Source organism: Bufo gargarizans, chromosome 4 (genome assembly GCF_014858855.1).
Source record: "Bufo gargarizans isolate SCDJY-AF-19 chromosome 4, ASM1485885v1, whole genome shotgun sequence".
Taxonomy (NCBI): Eukaryota; Metazoa; Chordata; class Amphibia; order Anura; family Bufonidae; genus Bufo; species Bufo gargarizans.
In genome coordinates, this window is record NC_058083.1 from 514423880 (window position 1) to 514440148 (window position 16269).

At 44.0% G+C, this 16269-nt stretch overlaps 1 protein-coding gene across 1 annotated transcript in view; it reads left to right on the forward strand.

Annotated features, from left to right (window-relative positions):
• The first annotated feature begins 1530 nt into the window (after positions 1 to 1530).
• The window catches only part of LOC122934337 (zinc finger protein 436-like), a 32212-nt gene continuing 17473 nt past the window's right edge, over positions 1531 to 16269 (forward strand). The window contains exons 1-6 of the mRNA XM_044289734.1: positions 1531 to 1650; positions 9090 to 9239; positions 9369 to 9548; positions 9631 to 9754; positions 9843 to 9937; positions 12209 to 12293. Of these exons, the coding sequence (XP_044145669.1) occupies positions 9162 to 9239; positions 9369 to 9548; positions 9631 to 9754; positions 9843 to 9937; positions 12209 to 12293 (562 nt within the window). The 5' untranslated portion in view covers positions 1531 to 1650; positions 9090 to 9161. The remainder of the gene's footprint in view (positions 1651 to 9089; positions 9240 to 9368; positions 9549 to 9630; positions 9755 to 9842; positions 9938 to 12208; positions 12294 to 16269) is intronic.

Genomic DNA, 16269 nt, shown 5'->3' on the forward strand with positions numbered 1-16269 from the left:
CCCACAGTGCTCTTAGTAGAAATAATGCGCATCTATAAGTCCCTCCTATAGAGCCCCCAGTAGTAATAAGAACGCCTAATGTCCCCTGGATTTAAAATGCCCCCACAGTGCTCCCATATTTATATCGCCCCCTACTGTTATAATGCCCCTACAGTGCCCCCAGTATTCATATCGCTCCCTACTGTTATAATGCTCACCCTGACGTGCCCCAATATTCATATCGCCCCCTACTGTTATAATGCCCCTACAGTGCCCCCAGTATTCATATCGCCCCCTACTGTTATAATGCCCCTAAAGTGCCCCCAGTATTTATACTGCCCCCTACTGTTATAATGCTCACCCTGAAGTGCTCCAGTATTTATAATGCCCCCTGCAGTGCCCCCTGTAGTTATATTCCTCCGTTTAGTGTCCTCAGAAATTATAATTCCTCAGCCCCTCCACCATACAGTCCCATGTAAATAACATTATTTTTCTCCCTCCATCATAGAGTCCCATGTAAATACCATCACACCACCTCTCCAGCCCCCTCCAATATACAGTCCCATGTAAATAACATCACACCATCTCTACTGCCCCCTCCAATATACAGTCCCATGTAAATAGCATAACCCCCTTCAACATACAGTCCCATGTAAAGAACATCATCCTCTCCCTAACCGCCTTCAATATACAGCCCCATGTAAATAACATTACCCCTCAACATTCAGTCCTGTGTAAATAATATCACTCCCTTCCACAGCTACCTTCAACATATAGTCTCATGTAAATAACATCACCCTGCCCTAGAAACCTCCAACATGCATTCCCATGTAAATAACATCACCCCTTAAATTTTCAGTCCTATGTAAATAACTTCTCTCCCTTCAGCCCTAACATACAGTCCCAGTTAAATAACCAGAACTCTCAGCATTGCTCTGCCTCTCCCTTACCTCTCCTCATGTAGCAGCTTCTTCCCAGGACTTCTCTTCACTGCTGAGCCGTCCTCTCCTGCACTGGTCACATGATGGTGACATCATCGCAGGTCCTTTTCAGCTACTGCATTTAGAACTGATCACGTGTACTGTTGAGCGAACTTGTGTTTTAAGTTCGGCATCTAAAGTTTGGGTTATCTAAGAATCGCGTTATGGATTCCGCTGCCACGGACCCGAACTTTAGACACCGAACTTAAAACACAAGTTTGCTCAACACTAATCACATGACCTGTGATGTCACCACAGGTCCTTCAGCTCTTGCAGGGCATTAGATTCAATTGTATTGCCGTCCTGAGGAGGGTAATACAGTTATATCTAACAGGCAGGCAGGATATTCAGGGCCTGGGACAAAACATCAGGGGCCCAGGCCCGAATGTTTTAACCTAGCAACGCCCCTGTCATCCAGCGACGGAGCACAGCAGAACCTGGTCATGTGATTAATGACTCCTCCTACACTTGATCACATGGTTATGATGTCATCACAGGTCCTTTATCTCCTCCAGCAACACAGCCTGGAGCCTGACTCCTCCCACACATGATCACATGCTCATGTCATCATGAAAGGTCTTATAGCCGACTAGTCCCTTTCGGTAATGCCTAGAATGTATGGGCTCCAGAGAGCTTTCAGTCACGTAACGAGGTTAGTCTAAGACATGTGGTGGTGAAAAGTAACGTTCAGGTAAGTTTATTTTATGCACTTATATAGCGCTACTATATTCCGCAGCGTTTTACAGATTAGCATCAGGCTGTCCCCAATGGGGCTTACAATCTAAGGTCCCTATCAGTATGTACCTGGAGGAAATAACACAAACACGGGGAGACCATACAAACTCCATGCAGATGTTCTCCTGTGTGTTGGGGCAATGGTACTTATAACTCCATGTTCTGTGCGGTCTCTTGTGTGGGTTAGGATTGGAACAGGTTTAGAGTAAGGCTACTGCCCCTAATGTATACCAATATAAAATGCCCCCATAACTGCTTCTGGGGGGGGGGGCCCTCTGCGGGTGTGCCACTGATTGGTGTAACCCCTCCCCCATACGTGTTGTATACAGCAGGGCAGGTAGGTGTGTAGTCACCGCCATTGTCTGTCAGGATTAATGGGGCAGAGGTGTCATTAACCCCTTCACCTCAGTTAACGCTGGGTCACTATTCACACCAGGAGGCAGTTAAAGGGGCTCTCTGAGCACAAACCTCCTGGGAATATTATCTCTACGGCGTACGGCGGGATGAGTTTTATACTGCAGCCGTTATCTATGTGCTATATGGCGGAATTATTTCTTTACTGTGCGATGGACGGAGATGAAGTTGGTTTCTTATTCATCAGTTTTTCATTAATTCGTAAAACTCTAGAGAGACAGATAATCAGTTTCTTGTATTTACTAGACATTGAATGAACAGGATAAGTGTGGGGTTTATATTACTATGGCGTGTAAAAGTGGTAAATGTCGTTAGTTATGGTGAAACTTGTGACTTTTTAGATTTCCCGACACTTCTGAAAAGTAGTGTTGCGAGGGCAGGGAGGGGTCTGTCTCTATTCATGCCAGTTTTCTGACATAAAGATAGAATGCATTGGTGTTGCGTCCGTTTTTTCACTGAGGACTGATACTAAATGCTCTGAAAATGTAATTATTAACTGAGTAACGTCTGTGAATTATGGATGACACACGGATGGTAAAAACGGACGCGTGGACCAACCGCAGATCGTTTCCGACATCTTCACGGATTAAATAAAGATGCTTTTTTCATAGACATAATACTGAAACGGAAATGTCAATGAGGCCTAATTCACACAGCCAGTGTTCGGTCAGTGATTTCCATCAGTTATCGTGAGCAAAAACCAGATGCAGATCTTTCCATTATAACGTCTCTGTGGAGGCTTCCCTACTGGTTTTAACTCGCAATAAGGGCTCATGCGCATAACCGTATTTTCTTTCCACGTCCGTTTTTTTTACTGGCGGAACCATTCATTTCAATGGGTCCACAAAAAAAAAACAGAAGTGACTCTGTGCGCCTTCCGCTTCCGTATGTCCGTTCCGCCAAAATATAGAACATGTCCTATTCTTGTCTGTTTTGCGGACAAAGACAGGCATTGTTACAATGGATCCATAAAAATAACGGATGCAATACGGATGTCACAAGGATGTCATCTGTATTTTTATTTATTTTTTTGCATCCGTGTTTTGCGGACTGTGTGAACTTAGCCTAAGAACTCTTTCACACGAGTGAGTTTTCCGTCAGAGTGCGATGCGTGAAGCAAACAGCATCTGAACTGAATCCCAACCCATTCATTTCATTGGGTCTGTGCATATGAGTTTTTCACGCATCATTCCTGCGTTCAGGAAAAATAGCAGCATGTTCTATATGGCTTATTAACATGACCATATGTATTTTGCGGTCCGCAAAAAACGGATTCGCATAAAATACGGATGACGTCTGTGTGCATTCCATATTTTGCAAAACGGAACAGCTGGCCCCTAATGGAACAGTCGTATCCTTATCGGTAATGCGGACAATAATAGTTCTATTTTTTTTACGGAAACGGAAAGCACACGGAGTAACTTAATTTTTTTTTAGACCCGTTGAAATGAATGGTTCCACATACAGTCAGCAAAAAATAACTAAACTGAATGAACACAGAAATAAAATACATTCGTGTGCATGAACCCATATGCTGAGTTTTTCACGCAGCCCTGGCTCCATAGAGGTGAATGGGGCTTAGGTGAAAAATGTATCGCATCCGGATACAATGGGGGGAATTTATCATGAGGGGAAAATTTGAAGTCAGTTTTGCTTGAGTCTGGGTCGGACTACTTTATGCCTTAGGGCTTAGGGCTTATTCACACAACCATGGTTTGGGTTCCGCATCCGAGCTGCATTTTTTGCGTCTCGGGTGCGGACCCATTCACTTCAATGGGGCCGCAAAAGATGCTGAAAAGCATTCCGTGTGCTGTCCGCATCCATTGCTCCGTTCCGTGGCCCCGCAAAAATCACGAGTCATGTACTATTCTTGGCTGTTTTGCGGACAAGAATAGGCATTTCTATAAAGGGCCGTCCGTTCTGTTCCGCAAATTGCGGAAGCCACACGGGCGTTTTGCGGATCCGCAAAGTACGGCACGTTCGTGTGAACAAGCCCTTATCTTTAGACCTAACACTTTTGTCTAGAGACGCGCCTCCAGTTTTCCTCCTCCTGGAGAGAGACTGCGATCTCAATGATAAATCTGGAGCGGAAACTCATTTACATAGTTAACCACACCCACTTTCCACCCACATTACAAAACTGGAGTGTGTGGTGTAAAAATGCAAAATTTTGCGCATACTCTTACGTTTTGTGCAGAATTCTGGAGTGAAGGTATAAAAAATCAGGGCCAATGTATTTTTCACTGATGGTTGCCAGGAGGCATTTATTATTCAGTTTTCTTCACGCGGATGAAAAACGCATCAAAAACTGATTTCACTCACAGGAAAAAAACTGAAACATTGAACGCAATGTTTCAGACAAAAACTGACTGAACTTGTGTGCAAAACTATCAGATTTTTTTCTGCACAGACCCTGAGAGAATTGTTTGTATAAAATGACACATAAACAATAACGCTGGGTTCACACCTGAGCGTTCTGAAAGGAGCGCTCTGTATGCGCGATTGTACCGGCGTTTGCAATCGCGCATACAGAGACAAGCGAACGCCCATTGTCGCACGTTCCCGCTGAAGTCTATGTACGGGAACGTGCGACAAGACGCCCCAAAGAAGCTCATGTACTTCTTGGGGCGTCGGGCGTTTTACAGCGCGATCGTACGTGCTGTAAAACGTCCAGGTGAGAACCATGCCGATAGGAAGCATTGGTTTCTCCTTGTTGAGCGTTTTACAGCGCGTAGGAACGCGCTGTAAAACGCTCAGGTGTGAACCCAGCCTTAATCTATTGTATCAGTACTGCTTGACCGTTATCGACTCAGCGATGGGGCCCTCGCAATCGATTTAGGTGCGAATGCACATTGTCATTGCAACACCGCAAATATATAAAGCAATGTGCTAATATTTTATACAAATGTTATTTTAACTTAATCGATGTAATTGTCCTTGTGTAATGTGATATTAGTCGCTATAAGGTTAGTTGTACAGTCACTTACTTGTTCCTGACAGATATGACTGTTCATATCAGAACGTTGATGTATAATACAAAGTGCACACGTTTCTTAAAGTGGTGGTCTCACTAAAGCAAATTACATTTATTATGGCACTTACTTATGTATTGTAACTTTGCTGGCTTGATTCTTTTTTCCATCACATTATACACTGCTTGTTTCCATGGATACGACCACCCTGCAATCCAGCAGTGGTGGTCGTGCTTGAAAACAATAGGAAAAAGGTCTGGCATCTCTGGTGGCTGGGTCCATGTTAGTGCAGGTAGGTCAGTGCTTTTTGCTACAGTGTGCAAGCACGGCCACCGATAAAAAGGCGTCGGCCTAAAATAAAGCTCTCATGTACGTTGTCTCCTCTGATGTCCCCCTTCCTTATGTACGTTGTGTCCTCTCATGTCCCACTTCTCATGTCCCCCTTCCTTATGTACGCCGTCTCCTCTCATGTCCCCCTTCCTTATGTACGTTGTGTCCTCTCATGTCCCACTTCTCATGTCCCCCTTCCTTATGTACACTATCTCCTCTCATGTCCCCCTTTTTTATGTACACTGTGTCCCCTCATGTCATCCTTCCTTATGTACGCCGTCTCCTCATGTCCCTTTCCTTATGTAGATGTCTCCTTCCTTGAGTACATCATCTCCACTCATGTTCCCCTTCCTTATGTACGCTATCTCCCCTAATGTCCTCCTTAGGCTACTTTCACACTTGCGTTCGGGGTTCCGCTTGTGAGTTCCGTTTGAAGGCTCTCACAAGCGGATCCGTACAGCCCTAATGCATTCTGAGTGGATGCGGATCCGCTCAGAATGCATCAGTGTGGCTCCGTTTGGCCTGTCCGCCTGGCTGTGCAGAGGCAAACGGATCCGTCCAGACTTACAATGCAAGTCAATGGGGACGGATGCGTTGGAAGTTGACACAATATGGCTCAATTTCAAACGGATCCGTCCCCCATTGACTTTCAATGTAAAGTCTGGACGGATCCGTCTGAGCAACTTTCAGACTTAGAATTTTTTCTAAACTATAATGCAGACGGATCCGCTCTGAACGCAAGTGTGAAAGTAGCCTTCCTTATGTACGCTGTCTCCTTTCATGTCCCCCTCCTTATGTACCCTGTGTCCTCTCATGTCCCCTTCCTTATGTACGCCGTCTCCTTTCATGTCCCCCTTCCTTATGTACGTTGTCTCCTTTCATGTCCCCCTTCCTTATGTACCCTGTGTCCTCTCATGTCCCCTTCCTTATGTACGCCGTCTCCTTTCATGTCCCCCTTCCTTATGTACCCTGTGTCCTCTCATGTCCCCTTCCTTATGTACGCCGTCTCCTTTCATGTCCCCCTTCCTTATGTACGTTGTCTCCTTTCATGTCCCCCTTCCTTATGTACGTTGTCTCCTTTCATGTCCCCCTTCCTTATGTACCTTGTCTCCTTTCATGTCCCCTTCCTTATGTACGCTGTCTCCTTTCATGTCCCCTTCCTTATGTACGCTGTCTCCTTTCATGTCCCCTTCCTTATGTACGCTGTCTCCTCTCATGTCTCCTTCCTTGAGTACACCGTCTCCACTCATGTCCCCTTCCTTATGTACGCCGTCTCCACTCATGTCCCCTTCCTTATGTACGCTGTCTCCTTTCATGTCCCCTTCCTTATGTACGCTGTCTCCTCTCATGTACCCCTTCCTTATGTACATTGTGTCGTCTCATGTCCTTCTTCGTTATGTACGTTGTGTCCTCTCATGTCCCCCTTCCTTATGTACGCTATCTCCCCTCATGTCCTCCTTACTTATGTAAGCTGTCTTCTCTCATGTCCCGCTTCCTTATGTTCACCATCTCCTCTCATGTCCCCCTTCCTTATTTACGCTGTGTCCTCTCAGGAAAAAGGGCTGGCATCTCTGGTGGCTGGGTCCATGTTAGTGCAGGTAGGTCAGTGCTTTTTGCTACAGTGTGCAAGCGCGGCCACCGATAAAAAGGCATTGGCCTAGGATAAAGCTCTCATGTCCTCTTTTCTCATGTACGTTGTCTCCTCATGTCCCCCTTCTTTATGTACGCGGTTTCCTCTCATATCCCTTCTTATGTACGCCGACTCCTTTTATGTCCCCCTTCCTTATGTACACCATCTCCTCTCATGTCTCCTTCCTTATGTTCGCTGTCTCTGTATATATGTTTGTCCCTATTTGTCTGCTGTGCTCCATTGTGGTAACTTAGCTGAAGGGAGCTATGAATTCCCGGTAGGGTTTGCTCACTTCTCCTCCTCTGTAGGGGTAAAATTGTCCTATCAGAAGAGAGGAGGCAGTTCCCGGGGAGATAAGATGTTGTGGTGAGGAGATGGATCTGGATGTGAGGAGACGGGGGAGTCCTGACTAGATTGCAGCTGATCTTCAGTGATAGAGGAGCTAAGGGGAAGACTATAGAGCTGTACATGAATATTGGAAATAGCAGCTGAAGGAGAGAAGCCATTATTGAAAAAAGGGAAGACCAGTGACTGGGAACTGAGGAGAAGTGATACAAGGGAATGAGAGGCTCAGCCATATATACCTGTACAGTGAGGCTGATGCCAGGATAGAGAAATTACCTCAGTTCTGCTCTTTATAATTTGTCTTTGTGTAAGCCGCATACCGGGGTGGGCTTTCCAGGTTACAGCGAAGTCACAAACAAGGAAAACAACTCCACCACCAGCTTTTGGCAAAATAGAATTTTACTTAAACGTGGTAATGAACACAACCACAAATGCTGGGAACACACAATAAATATACATACACCCAGCCCGAAGGCTGAGACCCTTGCAGCACGGTGCCCTCCGATGGATGCAGGAGTAAAGCGGGGTAATTTACCTTCTGGCGGGCATGACTAAACCACCACACCTTACCTGTTATTACCATAAAAAGCAAGAATAACTGTATGGGTGTGTGGTGTGGGCTAGCCTGCGGTGCAGCACAACAGCTTACAAAGCTCTACTGTATTCCCCCTCCCATAACTGGTCTTGTAGAACACGCCTAAGTATTCCTTCTGAGCAAAACGCCAGCCTGGCTTGAGTTTGTGGGAAACTTATCAGCTCTCCAGTGTGAAATGTCACTTTAAGTTATGGAGTCCTTGCAATGAACAATAACAACACTTGTGGCCTGACACAAACAGACACCCTAACTAATTAACTACACTACTATTAACCGGTCTCAGTCTCTAGGCGCCAACACGGTGATGAGGTGCGTGCACGATCTTACTGACCCGGGTCTGCCTTCACTGGTGACTTGGAACTGAACAAATGCCTCTCCAACAAGCATGCGGTGCCGCAGTGTATGTAGCTTTGCTCCTCAGCTCTCGTCAGCGTTCCTGGGAGAAATCCTTGGTCCTCTGGACAGGATCAGGGTCTTGGACACAATAAGCTTCACTTAGCTGCCACTCTGGTCACTGAGGTAGGCTCTCACACCTGGATGCTCTCAGATCCTCTACTGACAGTTCCTCAATCTTAGCTCCCTCTAAGATGGCTGCTCTCTTTCTCTTCCTCTCCAGGCTTTGTGTAACCCCACCTCTCATGAATATGGACATATATGCAGTCTGTAGCTGTGTTTAGGAAACAATGGCATCTTGTGGCCAAACAGCAGAATGTCAGTCCAGATCATTTAATTTAATCTACACAAACAGTGTTCAGACAAGGAGAGCTGTTTCCCCATCTCACATTTGGATAAACTGTTTTGTTGGAAGCCTTCATATAGTGACTGAATGTGAATAAAAGTCAGTCAGGTTGTCAGTACTTCTTCAAGGGGTCTTTAATGTATAATAATCACCACAGAATCGCAATACCACTGCGACCTGTAATTGTCTATAGTGGTAATATGAAGGTGTGACATGCTTTGACCTGAAATATGAATAAACTGGCTAGATAAGATATTCAACAGCTACGCTTTATTATGTCCTCCGATGTTTCCTCGTCTCTTCTCCAGTAAATGTATTTTTATATAGTATTTTGTATGATTTTACATCGGCTCATCTTCTTTCCATTCAGGCTCCTACAATATAGTATCCTCTCAGGGTATATCTCCTATATAAGATCATTCTCCTGATTGACCCATCAAGGATGGATAGGGACAGGGACAAGATGGCAGAGAGTATAATAAATCTCACCCTAGAGATCCTCTTTCGACTTACTGGACAGGTGAGAGATTCTGATGGTGTCACATTACATCATCTTCTCTATGTTCTTAACAGATGGACATGACTGGAGAGGTGAGGGAATCTGGAGATGTATGGAGTGATATTTATTACTCTGTCTCTCCATAACTAGGAATACACAGTAGAGAAGAAGACCTCTAGTGAGCACTGTCAGGCCCCTGCGTTTGAAGGACGGGGAGGAATCCTGGGCCCAATATCCAGGCCGACACCTCACATCCTGATACATGAGAAAGTCCACAGAGAGAAGATCCTAGAGCTCACCAGCAAGATTATTGAGCTGCTGACTGGAGAGGTGACATCGCTGGGAATGCAGGAACATTATACAGTAACACTATGAAAGGATCTCGGTAATGACTGTATCATTCTGTTGTCAGGTCCCTATAAGGTGTCAGGATGTTGCCGTCTATTTCTCCATCCAGGAGTGGGAGTATTTAGAAGGACACAAAGATCTATACAAGGATGTCATGATGAAGGATCACCGCCCCTTCACATCATCAGGTAATAGACATGACTAAATATACATGCCCCTTCATTATTTACAGTATATGTAAGGAATGAATTCAGTCACTGTATGTTTTTCCTACAGTTAAAGAAGAGAGAACAACACCGGAGAGATGTCCCAGTCCTCTTCTTCCACAGGATGGTTCAGAAGAACATCACAATGTCCCACAGGATGATCAGGTAGATGGAGATAAGGTATCGTGTAAGGTTTCTTATGATCTGTAGAAGAGCTGTGCAGATCTTGTGTTCACTCTTGTTTTATCCAACAGTATTTTATCTTTTATCCTTGTATAAGGAGAAAGGTGGACATGGCCGTGTAAGATGGTGAATTATTACTACTAATTGTAATTATTAATATTGATAAGCACAACTTGTAGCTCAGGGTTTCCCTAGTATTCCCTACCTTTCTCCTGTATAAACGTACGTTCTGTTTCCTATCACTTTGCACAGTGATTTACAACATGGTGTAAAATAATAAATGTGTTGTCTAACAAAATAATCCTACACAATTACCTATTACACAGTTCTCTTATTTTACACAATATGCTTTGCTATAAAATATATATTTACCCAGTAAAATTCTGCCTGTCTATGTACACATTTTATGTGTCTATATACAGGGAGTGCAGAATTATTAGGCAAGTTGTATTTTTGAGGATTAATTTTATTATTGAACAACAACCATGTTCTCAATGAACCCAAAAAACTCATTAATATCAAAGCTGAATATTTTTGGAAGTAGTTTTTAGTTTTTTTAGTTTTAGCTATTTTAGGGGGATATCTGTGTGTGCAGGTGACTATTACTGTGCATAATTATTAGGCAACTTAACAAAAAACTAATATATACCCATTTCAATTATTTATTTTTACCAGTGAAACCAATATAACATCTCAACATTCACAAATATACATTTCTGACATTTAAAAACAAAACAAAAACAAACCAGTGACCAATATAGCCACCTTTCTTTGCAAGGACACTCAAAAGCCTGCCATCCATGGATTCTGTCAGTGTTTTGATCTGTTCACCATCAACATTGCGTGCAGCAGCAACCACAGCCTCCCAGACACTGTTCAGAGAGGTGTACTGTTTTCCCTCCTAAATCTCACATTTGATGATGGACCACAGGTTCTCAATGGGGTTCAGATCAGGTGAACAAGGAGGCCACGTCATTAGATTTTCTTCTTTTATACCCTTTCTTGCCAGCCACGCTGTGGAGTACTTGGACGCGTGTGATGGAGCATTGTCCTGCATGAAAATCATGTTTTTCTTGAAGGATGCACACTTCTTCCTGTACCACTGCTTGAAGAAGGTGTCTTCCAGAAACTGGCAGTAAGACTGGGAGTTGAGCTTGACTCCATCCTCAACCCGAAAAGGCCCCACAAGCTCATCTTTGATGATACCAGCCCAAACCAGTACTCCACCTCCACCTTGCTGGCGTCTGAGTCGGACTGGAGCTCTCTGCCCTTTACCAATCCAGCCATCTGGCCCATCAAGACTCACTCTCATTTCATCAGTCCATAAAACCTTAGAAAAATCAGTCTTGAGATATTTCTTGGCCCAGTCTTGACGTTTCAGCTTGTGTGTCTTGTTCAGTGGTGGTCGTCTTTCAGCCTTTCTTACCTTGGCCATGTCTCTGAGTATTGCACACCTTGTGCTTTTGGGCACTCCAGTGATGTTGCAGCTCTGAAATATGGCCAAACTGGTGGCAAGTGGCATCTTGGCAGCTGCACGCTTGACTTTTCTCAGTTCATGGGCAGTTATTTTGCGCCTTGGTTTTTCCACATGCTTCTTGCGACCCTGTTGACTATTTTGAATGAAACGCTTGATTGTTCGATGATCACGCTTCAGAAGGTTTGCAATTTTAAGAGTGCTGCATCCCTCTGCAAGATATCTCACTATTTTTGACTTTTCCGAGCCTGTCAAGTCCTTCTTTTGACCCATTTTGCCAAAGGAAAGGAAGTTGCCTAATAATTATGCACACCTGATATAGGGTGTTGATGTCATTAGACCACACCCCTTCTCATTACAGAGATGCACATCACCTAATATGCTTAATTGGTAGTAGGCTTTCGAGCCTATACAGCTTGGAGTAAGACAACATGCATAAAGAGGATGATGTGGTCAAAATACTCATTTGCCTAATAATTCTGCACTCCCTGTATCTACACATTCTATGTATCTATCTATCTATCTATCTATCTATCTATCTACACATTTTATCTATCTATATACATATAGGCAAAGACAATTAGGTTGTAAATGTCTTAGAACACTTTCCTTTACAGGCACGATTACAGCTGACCATAGACATTACAAAGTCATGGTTAGAATAAGGAATCAACAGGTTGGGTTTATGCAAGAGAACTGCAGATATTTTGCTCATCTAAAACATTCCACATGACTTCTCTACAACTGTCTGCTGACCTTTTACTATATTTGTTTCACAGCTTTTGAACAATATTAAGGCTGAAGATACATATGTGAGAAGTGATGAGCAGATCATAGAGGACATTCCTACAGATAACCACCCAGGTGAGTAGTAACCACTAAATAATGCAGAGAAGACACAGATTCTACTCATTCACGGTTTACGGATTACCAGGGGCAAACTGGCCATAGACCCCACAGGGAAACGTCTTGGTGGGCTGATCACAGGTGGGCCACCTGAGTCCTCCTCATGGTTGCCAGCCAGCTAACTGATGATCTGATGCTCCTAGACCTAATTAAAGCTGAGAATATTAAGTACATATGATATTGGTGGCGCCACCTACTTGTGTTGGCTCTTCTTTCTGTGAAGTTGGACCCGCGGCCGCCTACAACATGGGGTCACTTTCATTGTTTTCCAGTCCGCCCCTGCTGATTACTCATTCTACTGTCAACTACTGGTGGCAGTGTAGCAGGCATAAACTTGACAGTTTCCCTTTACTAGCACAGCATTGTTACCACTACACAGGGTCCCAAAGTATGGGAAACAGAAGCTTCTAACTGCTAGGAACCCTCTTTCAGTAGTACTTAGAGGATTCACTTACATGTCATATTTTTGGGAAATTGAAAAGCCTTACGGCAGAGCGACTACGGGGGCAGGTTGAGCAGTCCTAATAAAAAGGACCTCAACTAAGCATTGCAGCTGCCTGTCAATATAGATATCAGAATGTCTTGGCATAAAGAAGTAATTACAGGAAAAAATATCCCCAGTGGTCAGTGACAACTTACTGGCCATTCTGCTCACCCCCTGATGCTAATTACTTCAGTCCTTTCCCCCACCCTTCTCTGGGGCACTTTTTATGGTGCTCCAAATTATCTGATGGCAGCTATCTAATAGCGGTCCCCTTGTTGACTCTTCGGGTGAGCACTTCTACATTTACCTTACACTGTATGTTATCGAGGTCCTAGACATAAATTCTAAACTTACTGGTGCCCTAGGTTCCTCAACCAAACAGGGGGAACCATTTATTCAGTATTGCATTCACCTTTGGATTACATTGAATAGTACAAAATTCTTAAATGAAAACCTAACTTTTATTATTTCAATAAAAAATATTTCTCGTCTGTGTCATTGGCGGACACAGCAAAGACCTTGGGTATACCTGCCGCCACTAGGAGGCGGACACTAAGCAAAAAGTGTTCAATTCTCCCACCAGCTATACCCCTTCCTGTGGGCACTGAGCTAACTGACATCTGCTCTGCAGGTCTTGTCTTTTTTTTTTTTTTAAATCAGATCATTTTTATTGTACGAAAATACAACAATGCGGCATTGTTACAAATATACGCATATCAAGTCCCACAATGTGACATATAAATTAACACCACTGATGATTATGAGACAGCAAGCAGCCATATAATGACAGTGTAACCGCAACATACCCTTCCCACCCCCCCCCACCCCTCCCAACTCCCACTTCAGCACTCAATGGACCTCACCTTTTAATCAGCTCTATACCGCCAACGCCCCCACAATTTCTCAAATTTTTGCGGACATCCTCTCTTCTTAAACACCATTTTCTCATATGCTAGCATCGTGTTTACTTTCCTTCTAAATTCCTCAATAACTGGAGGGCTTGATTGAATCCAGTGTAGGGCAATCAACTTTCTTGCCACATACAATAGTCTACTCGCTACAATTCTGTCAGTCCCCTCTTCCCCAATATCTGCCACATATCCCAAGACACACACTTTTGGTTCCCTAGGTATCCGCAGTGAGAAGATATCCTGAATCATTGCCAACACATCTGACCAGAAGCCATCTAGTTGTGAACATTGCCACAGCATATGCAGTAGATCCGCCGATTCTGCCTGACATCTTGGACACTTTGCATCTGCTCTGATGCCAATGCGGTGTAAAAAGACTGGTGTTTTATAGACTCTGTGAATAATGAAAAGTTGAGACAACTTCCCACCTTCACTTAAAGATATTGTTGGTATGGCTTCTAATATATCCTCCCACTGCTCCTGAGATATCTCCCCTATATCTTTTTCCCACCCCTTCATTCTAGAAAGAGGAAACGCTTCCAGATATTTATTCAGTAACATTTGGTATATCAATGAAATAATCCCTTTTTTATCCCCTTTCTCCACTATTAAACCTAAAGCTGCGTCTTTATGTATCCTGGTATTGTCGTTCCTACACATTTCAGTAAATGCGTGCCTTATCTGTAAAAACTGGTAAAAGCAATGCTTGGGTATACCGTACTCCTCCTGTAATTTATCAAACGTTTTTAATCCCTCCTTCTCCATTATATCCCCAAATTTGGTCACACCCCTATCCCGCCAATGTTTGGTAAATCCTCTGAGATGTAAGAATTCAGGTACATTGCGATTATTCCATAAAGGTGTAAGTACTGTAGTACCAACTGCACCCCTCAACTGTTTAACCTTTTCCCAAACCTTCCTCATCAAATTCACCAAATGCGACCGGGTATCTACAAAGGAAATTCCTGCCCCTTCCAATATCCACAATAGCTCCTTACCCCCCAATGCATGCTTCAATATTTGCCCTGTCATGTCCGTCGTGTCACTATTCATCCATCCCCTAAAGTGCTGACTTTGTGCCGCCAAGTAGTATAACCATGGATTAGGCACCGCCAGACCCCCTGCCTCTTTCGAATACTGCAAGGTCTCCAATTTAATTCTAGATTGGCCTTTTTTCCATATCAGGTCCCTAAATATAGAATTGATTTTCCGAAATCGATCAAGTGGTATCCATGTTGGGGCATTGTGTAGTATATACAACAATTGGGGCATCATAACCATCTTGATCAGATTAACCCTACCTATCACTGATAAAAACAGTTTGCACCAAGCCTTGGAGCGAATCCTAAACTTTGTTAGCATTGGGGACAGATTTAGCTCCACAAAGTCCGTCAGTTTGGGTGATATGTTAATCCCTAAGTATTTAATAGTTTTAACACAGGGGATATTGTTTAACGTAGCTATTGTCGAGGATGCCTGTCCGTCTAAGAACATAAGAGCCGATTTGTGCCAATTTATAGTCAGGCCTGATAACCCTCCAAAGCGACCAAGCAGCGTCATAGTCTCGGCCAGGGATGTCGACGTGTCTCCCAGAAACAACAAGGTGTCATCAGCGTACATGGCCACCTTATTGTGCACAGGACCATATTTAAATCCCACTATCGCTTGTGAGCACCTGATCGCAGCCGCAAGGGGCTCAATTGCAAGCGCGAACAACAAAGGAGACAGTGGACATCCCTGCCGTGTCCCCCTAAACAGCTTGAAGCTTGATGACAATTCTCCGTTTACTCTAATACGCGCCCTTGGTGCCGAGTATAGCGTTTGTGCCCACTTAATAAAGCATTCCCCAAAACCCATCGTCCGCAGCGTACACCATAGATATCCCCATTCTATACTATCAAACGCCTTGGCCGCGTCTAGTGATAAAATCGCCCTGTCACCCTCATTATCAGCCGTACACTGTATACTAGCAAAGACTCTTCTTATGTTAATAGAAGTGGATTTTTGGGGCATGAAGCCAGTCTGATCAGGGTGCACTATTGTCAGTATTACCTTTGATAATCTCATCGCTAAAACTTTGGCCAGTATTTTAACGTCCGCCGCTAGCAGTGAGATGGGCCTATAAGAGTCAGGGAACTTGGGGTCCTTTCCTGGTTTAGGCAGTACCACTATAAGAGCATCTTGCATTGTGTCTGGAAGAGTACCCGCTTCTAAGGCCTGCTGGAGAACCTTTAATAACTCCGGAAGTAAAACATCCCTAAATTTCTTGTAAATCTCCGCAGGGAGCCCATCTGAGCCCGGAGCCTTGTCATTTGCCATGGAACCTAGTGCTACATCTAGTTCCTCCAAACTAATAGGAGCATCTAGCATTAAACTATTCTCAGACGACAACTTAGGGAGGTCAATGTCATGCAGGAAATCCATCATCTCCGACTCCACACATCTAGTCTTGGATGTGTAAAGCTCGGAGTAGAAGTCCTCCATAACCTTTAGAATTTCCCCAGTAGTCCGCTTACTCTGACCCTGCACATTAACTAAT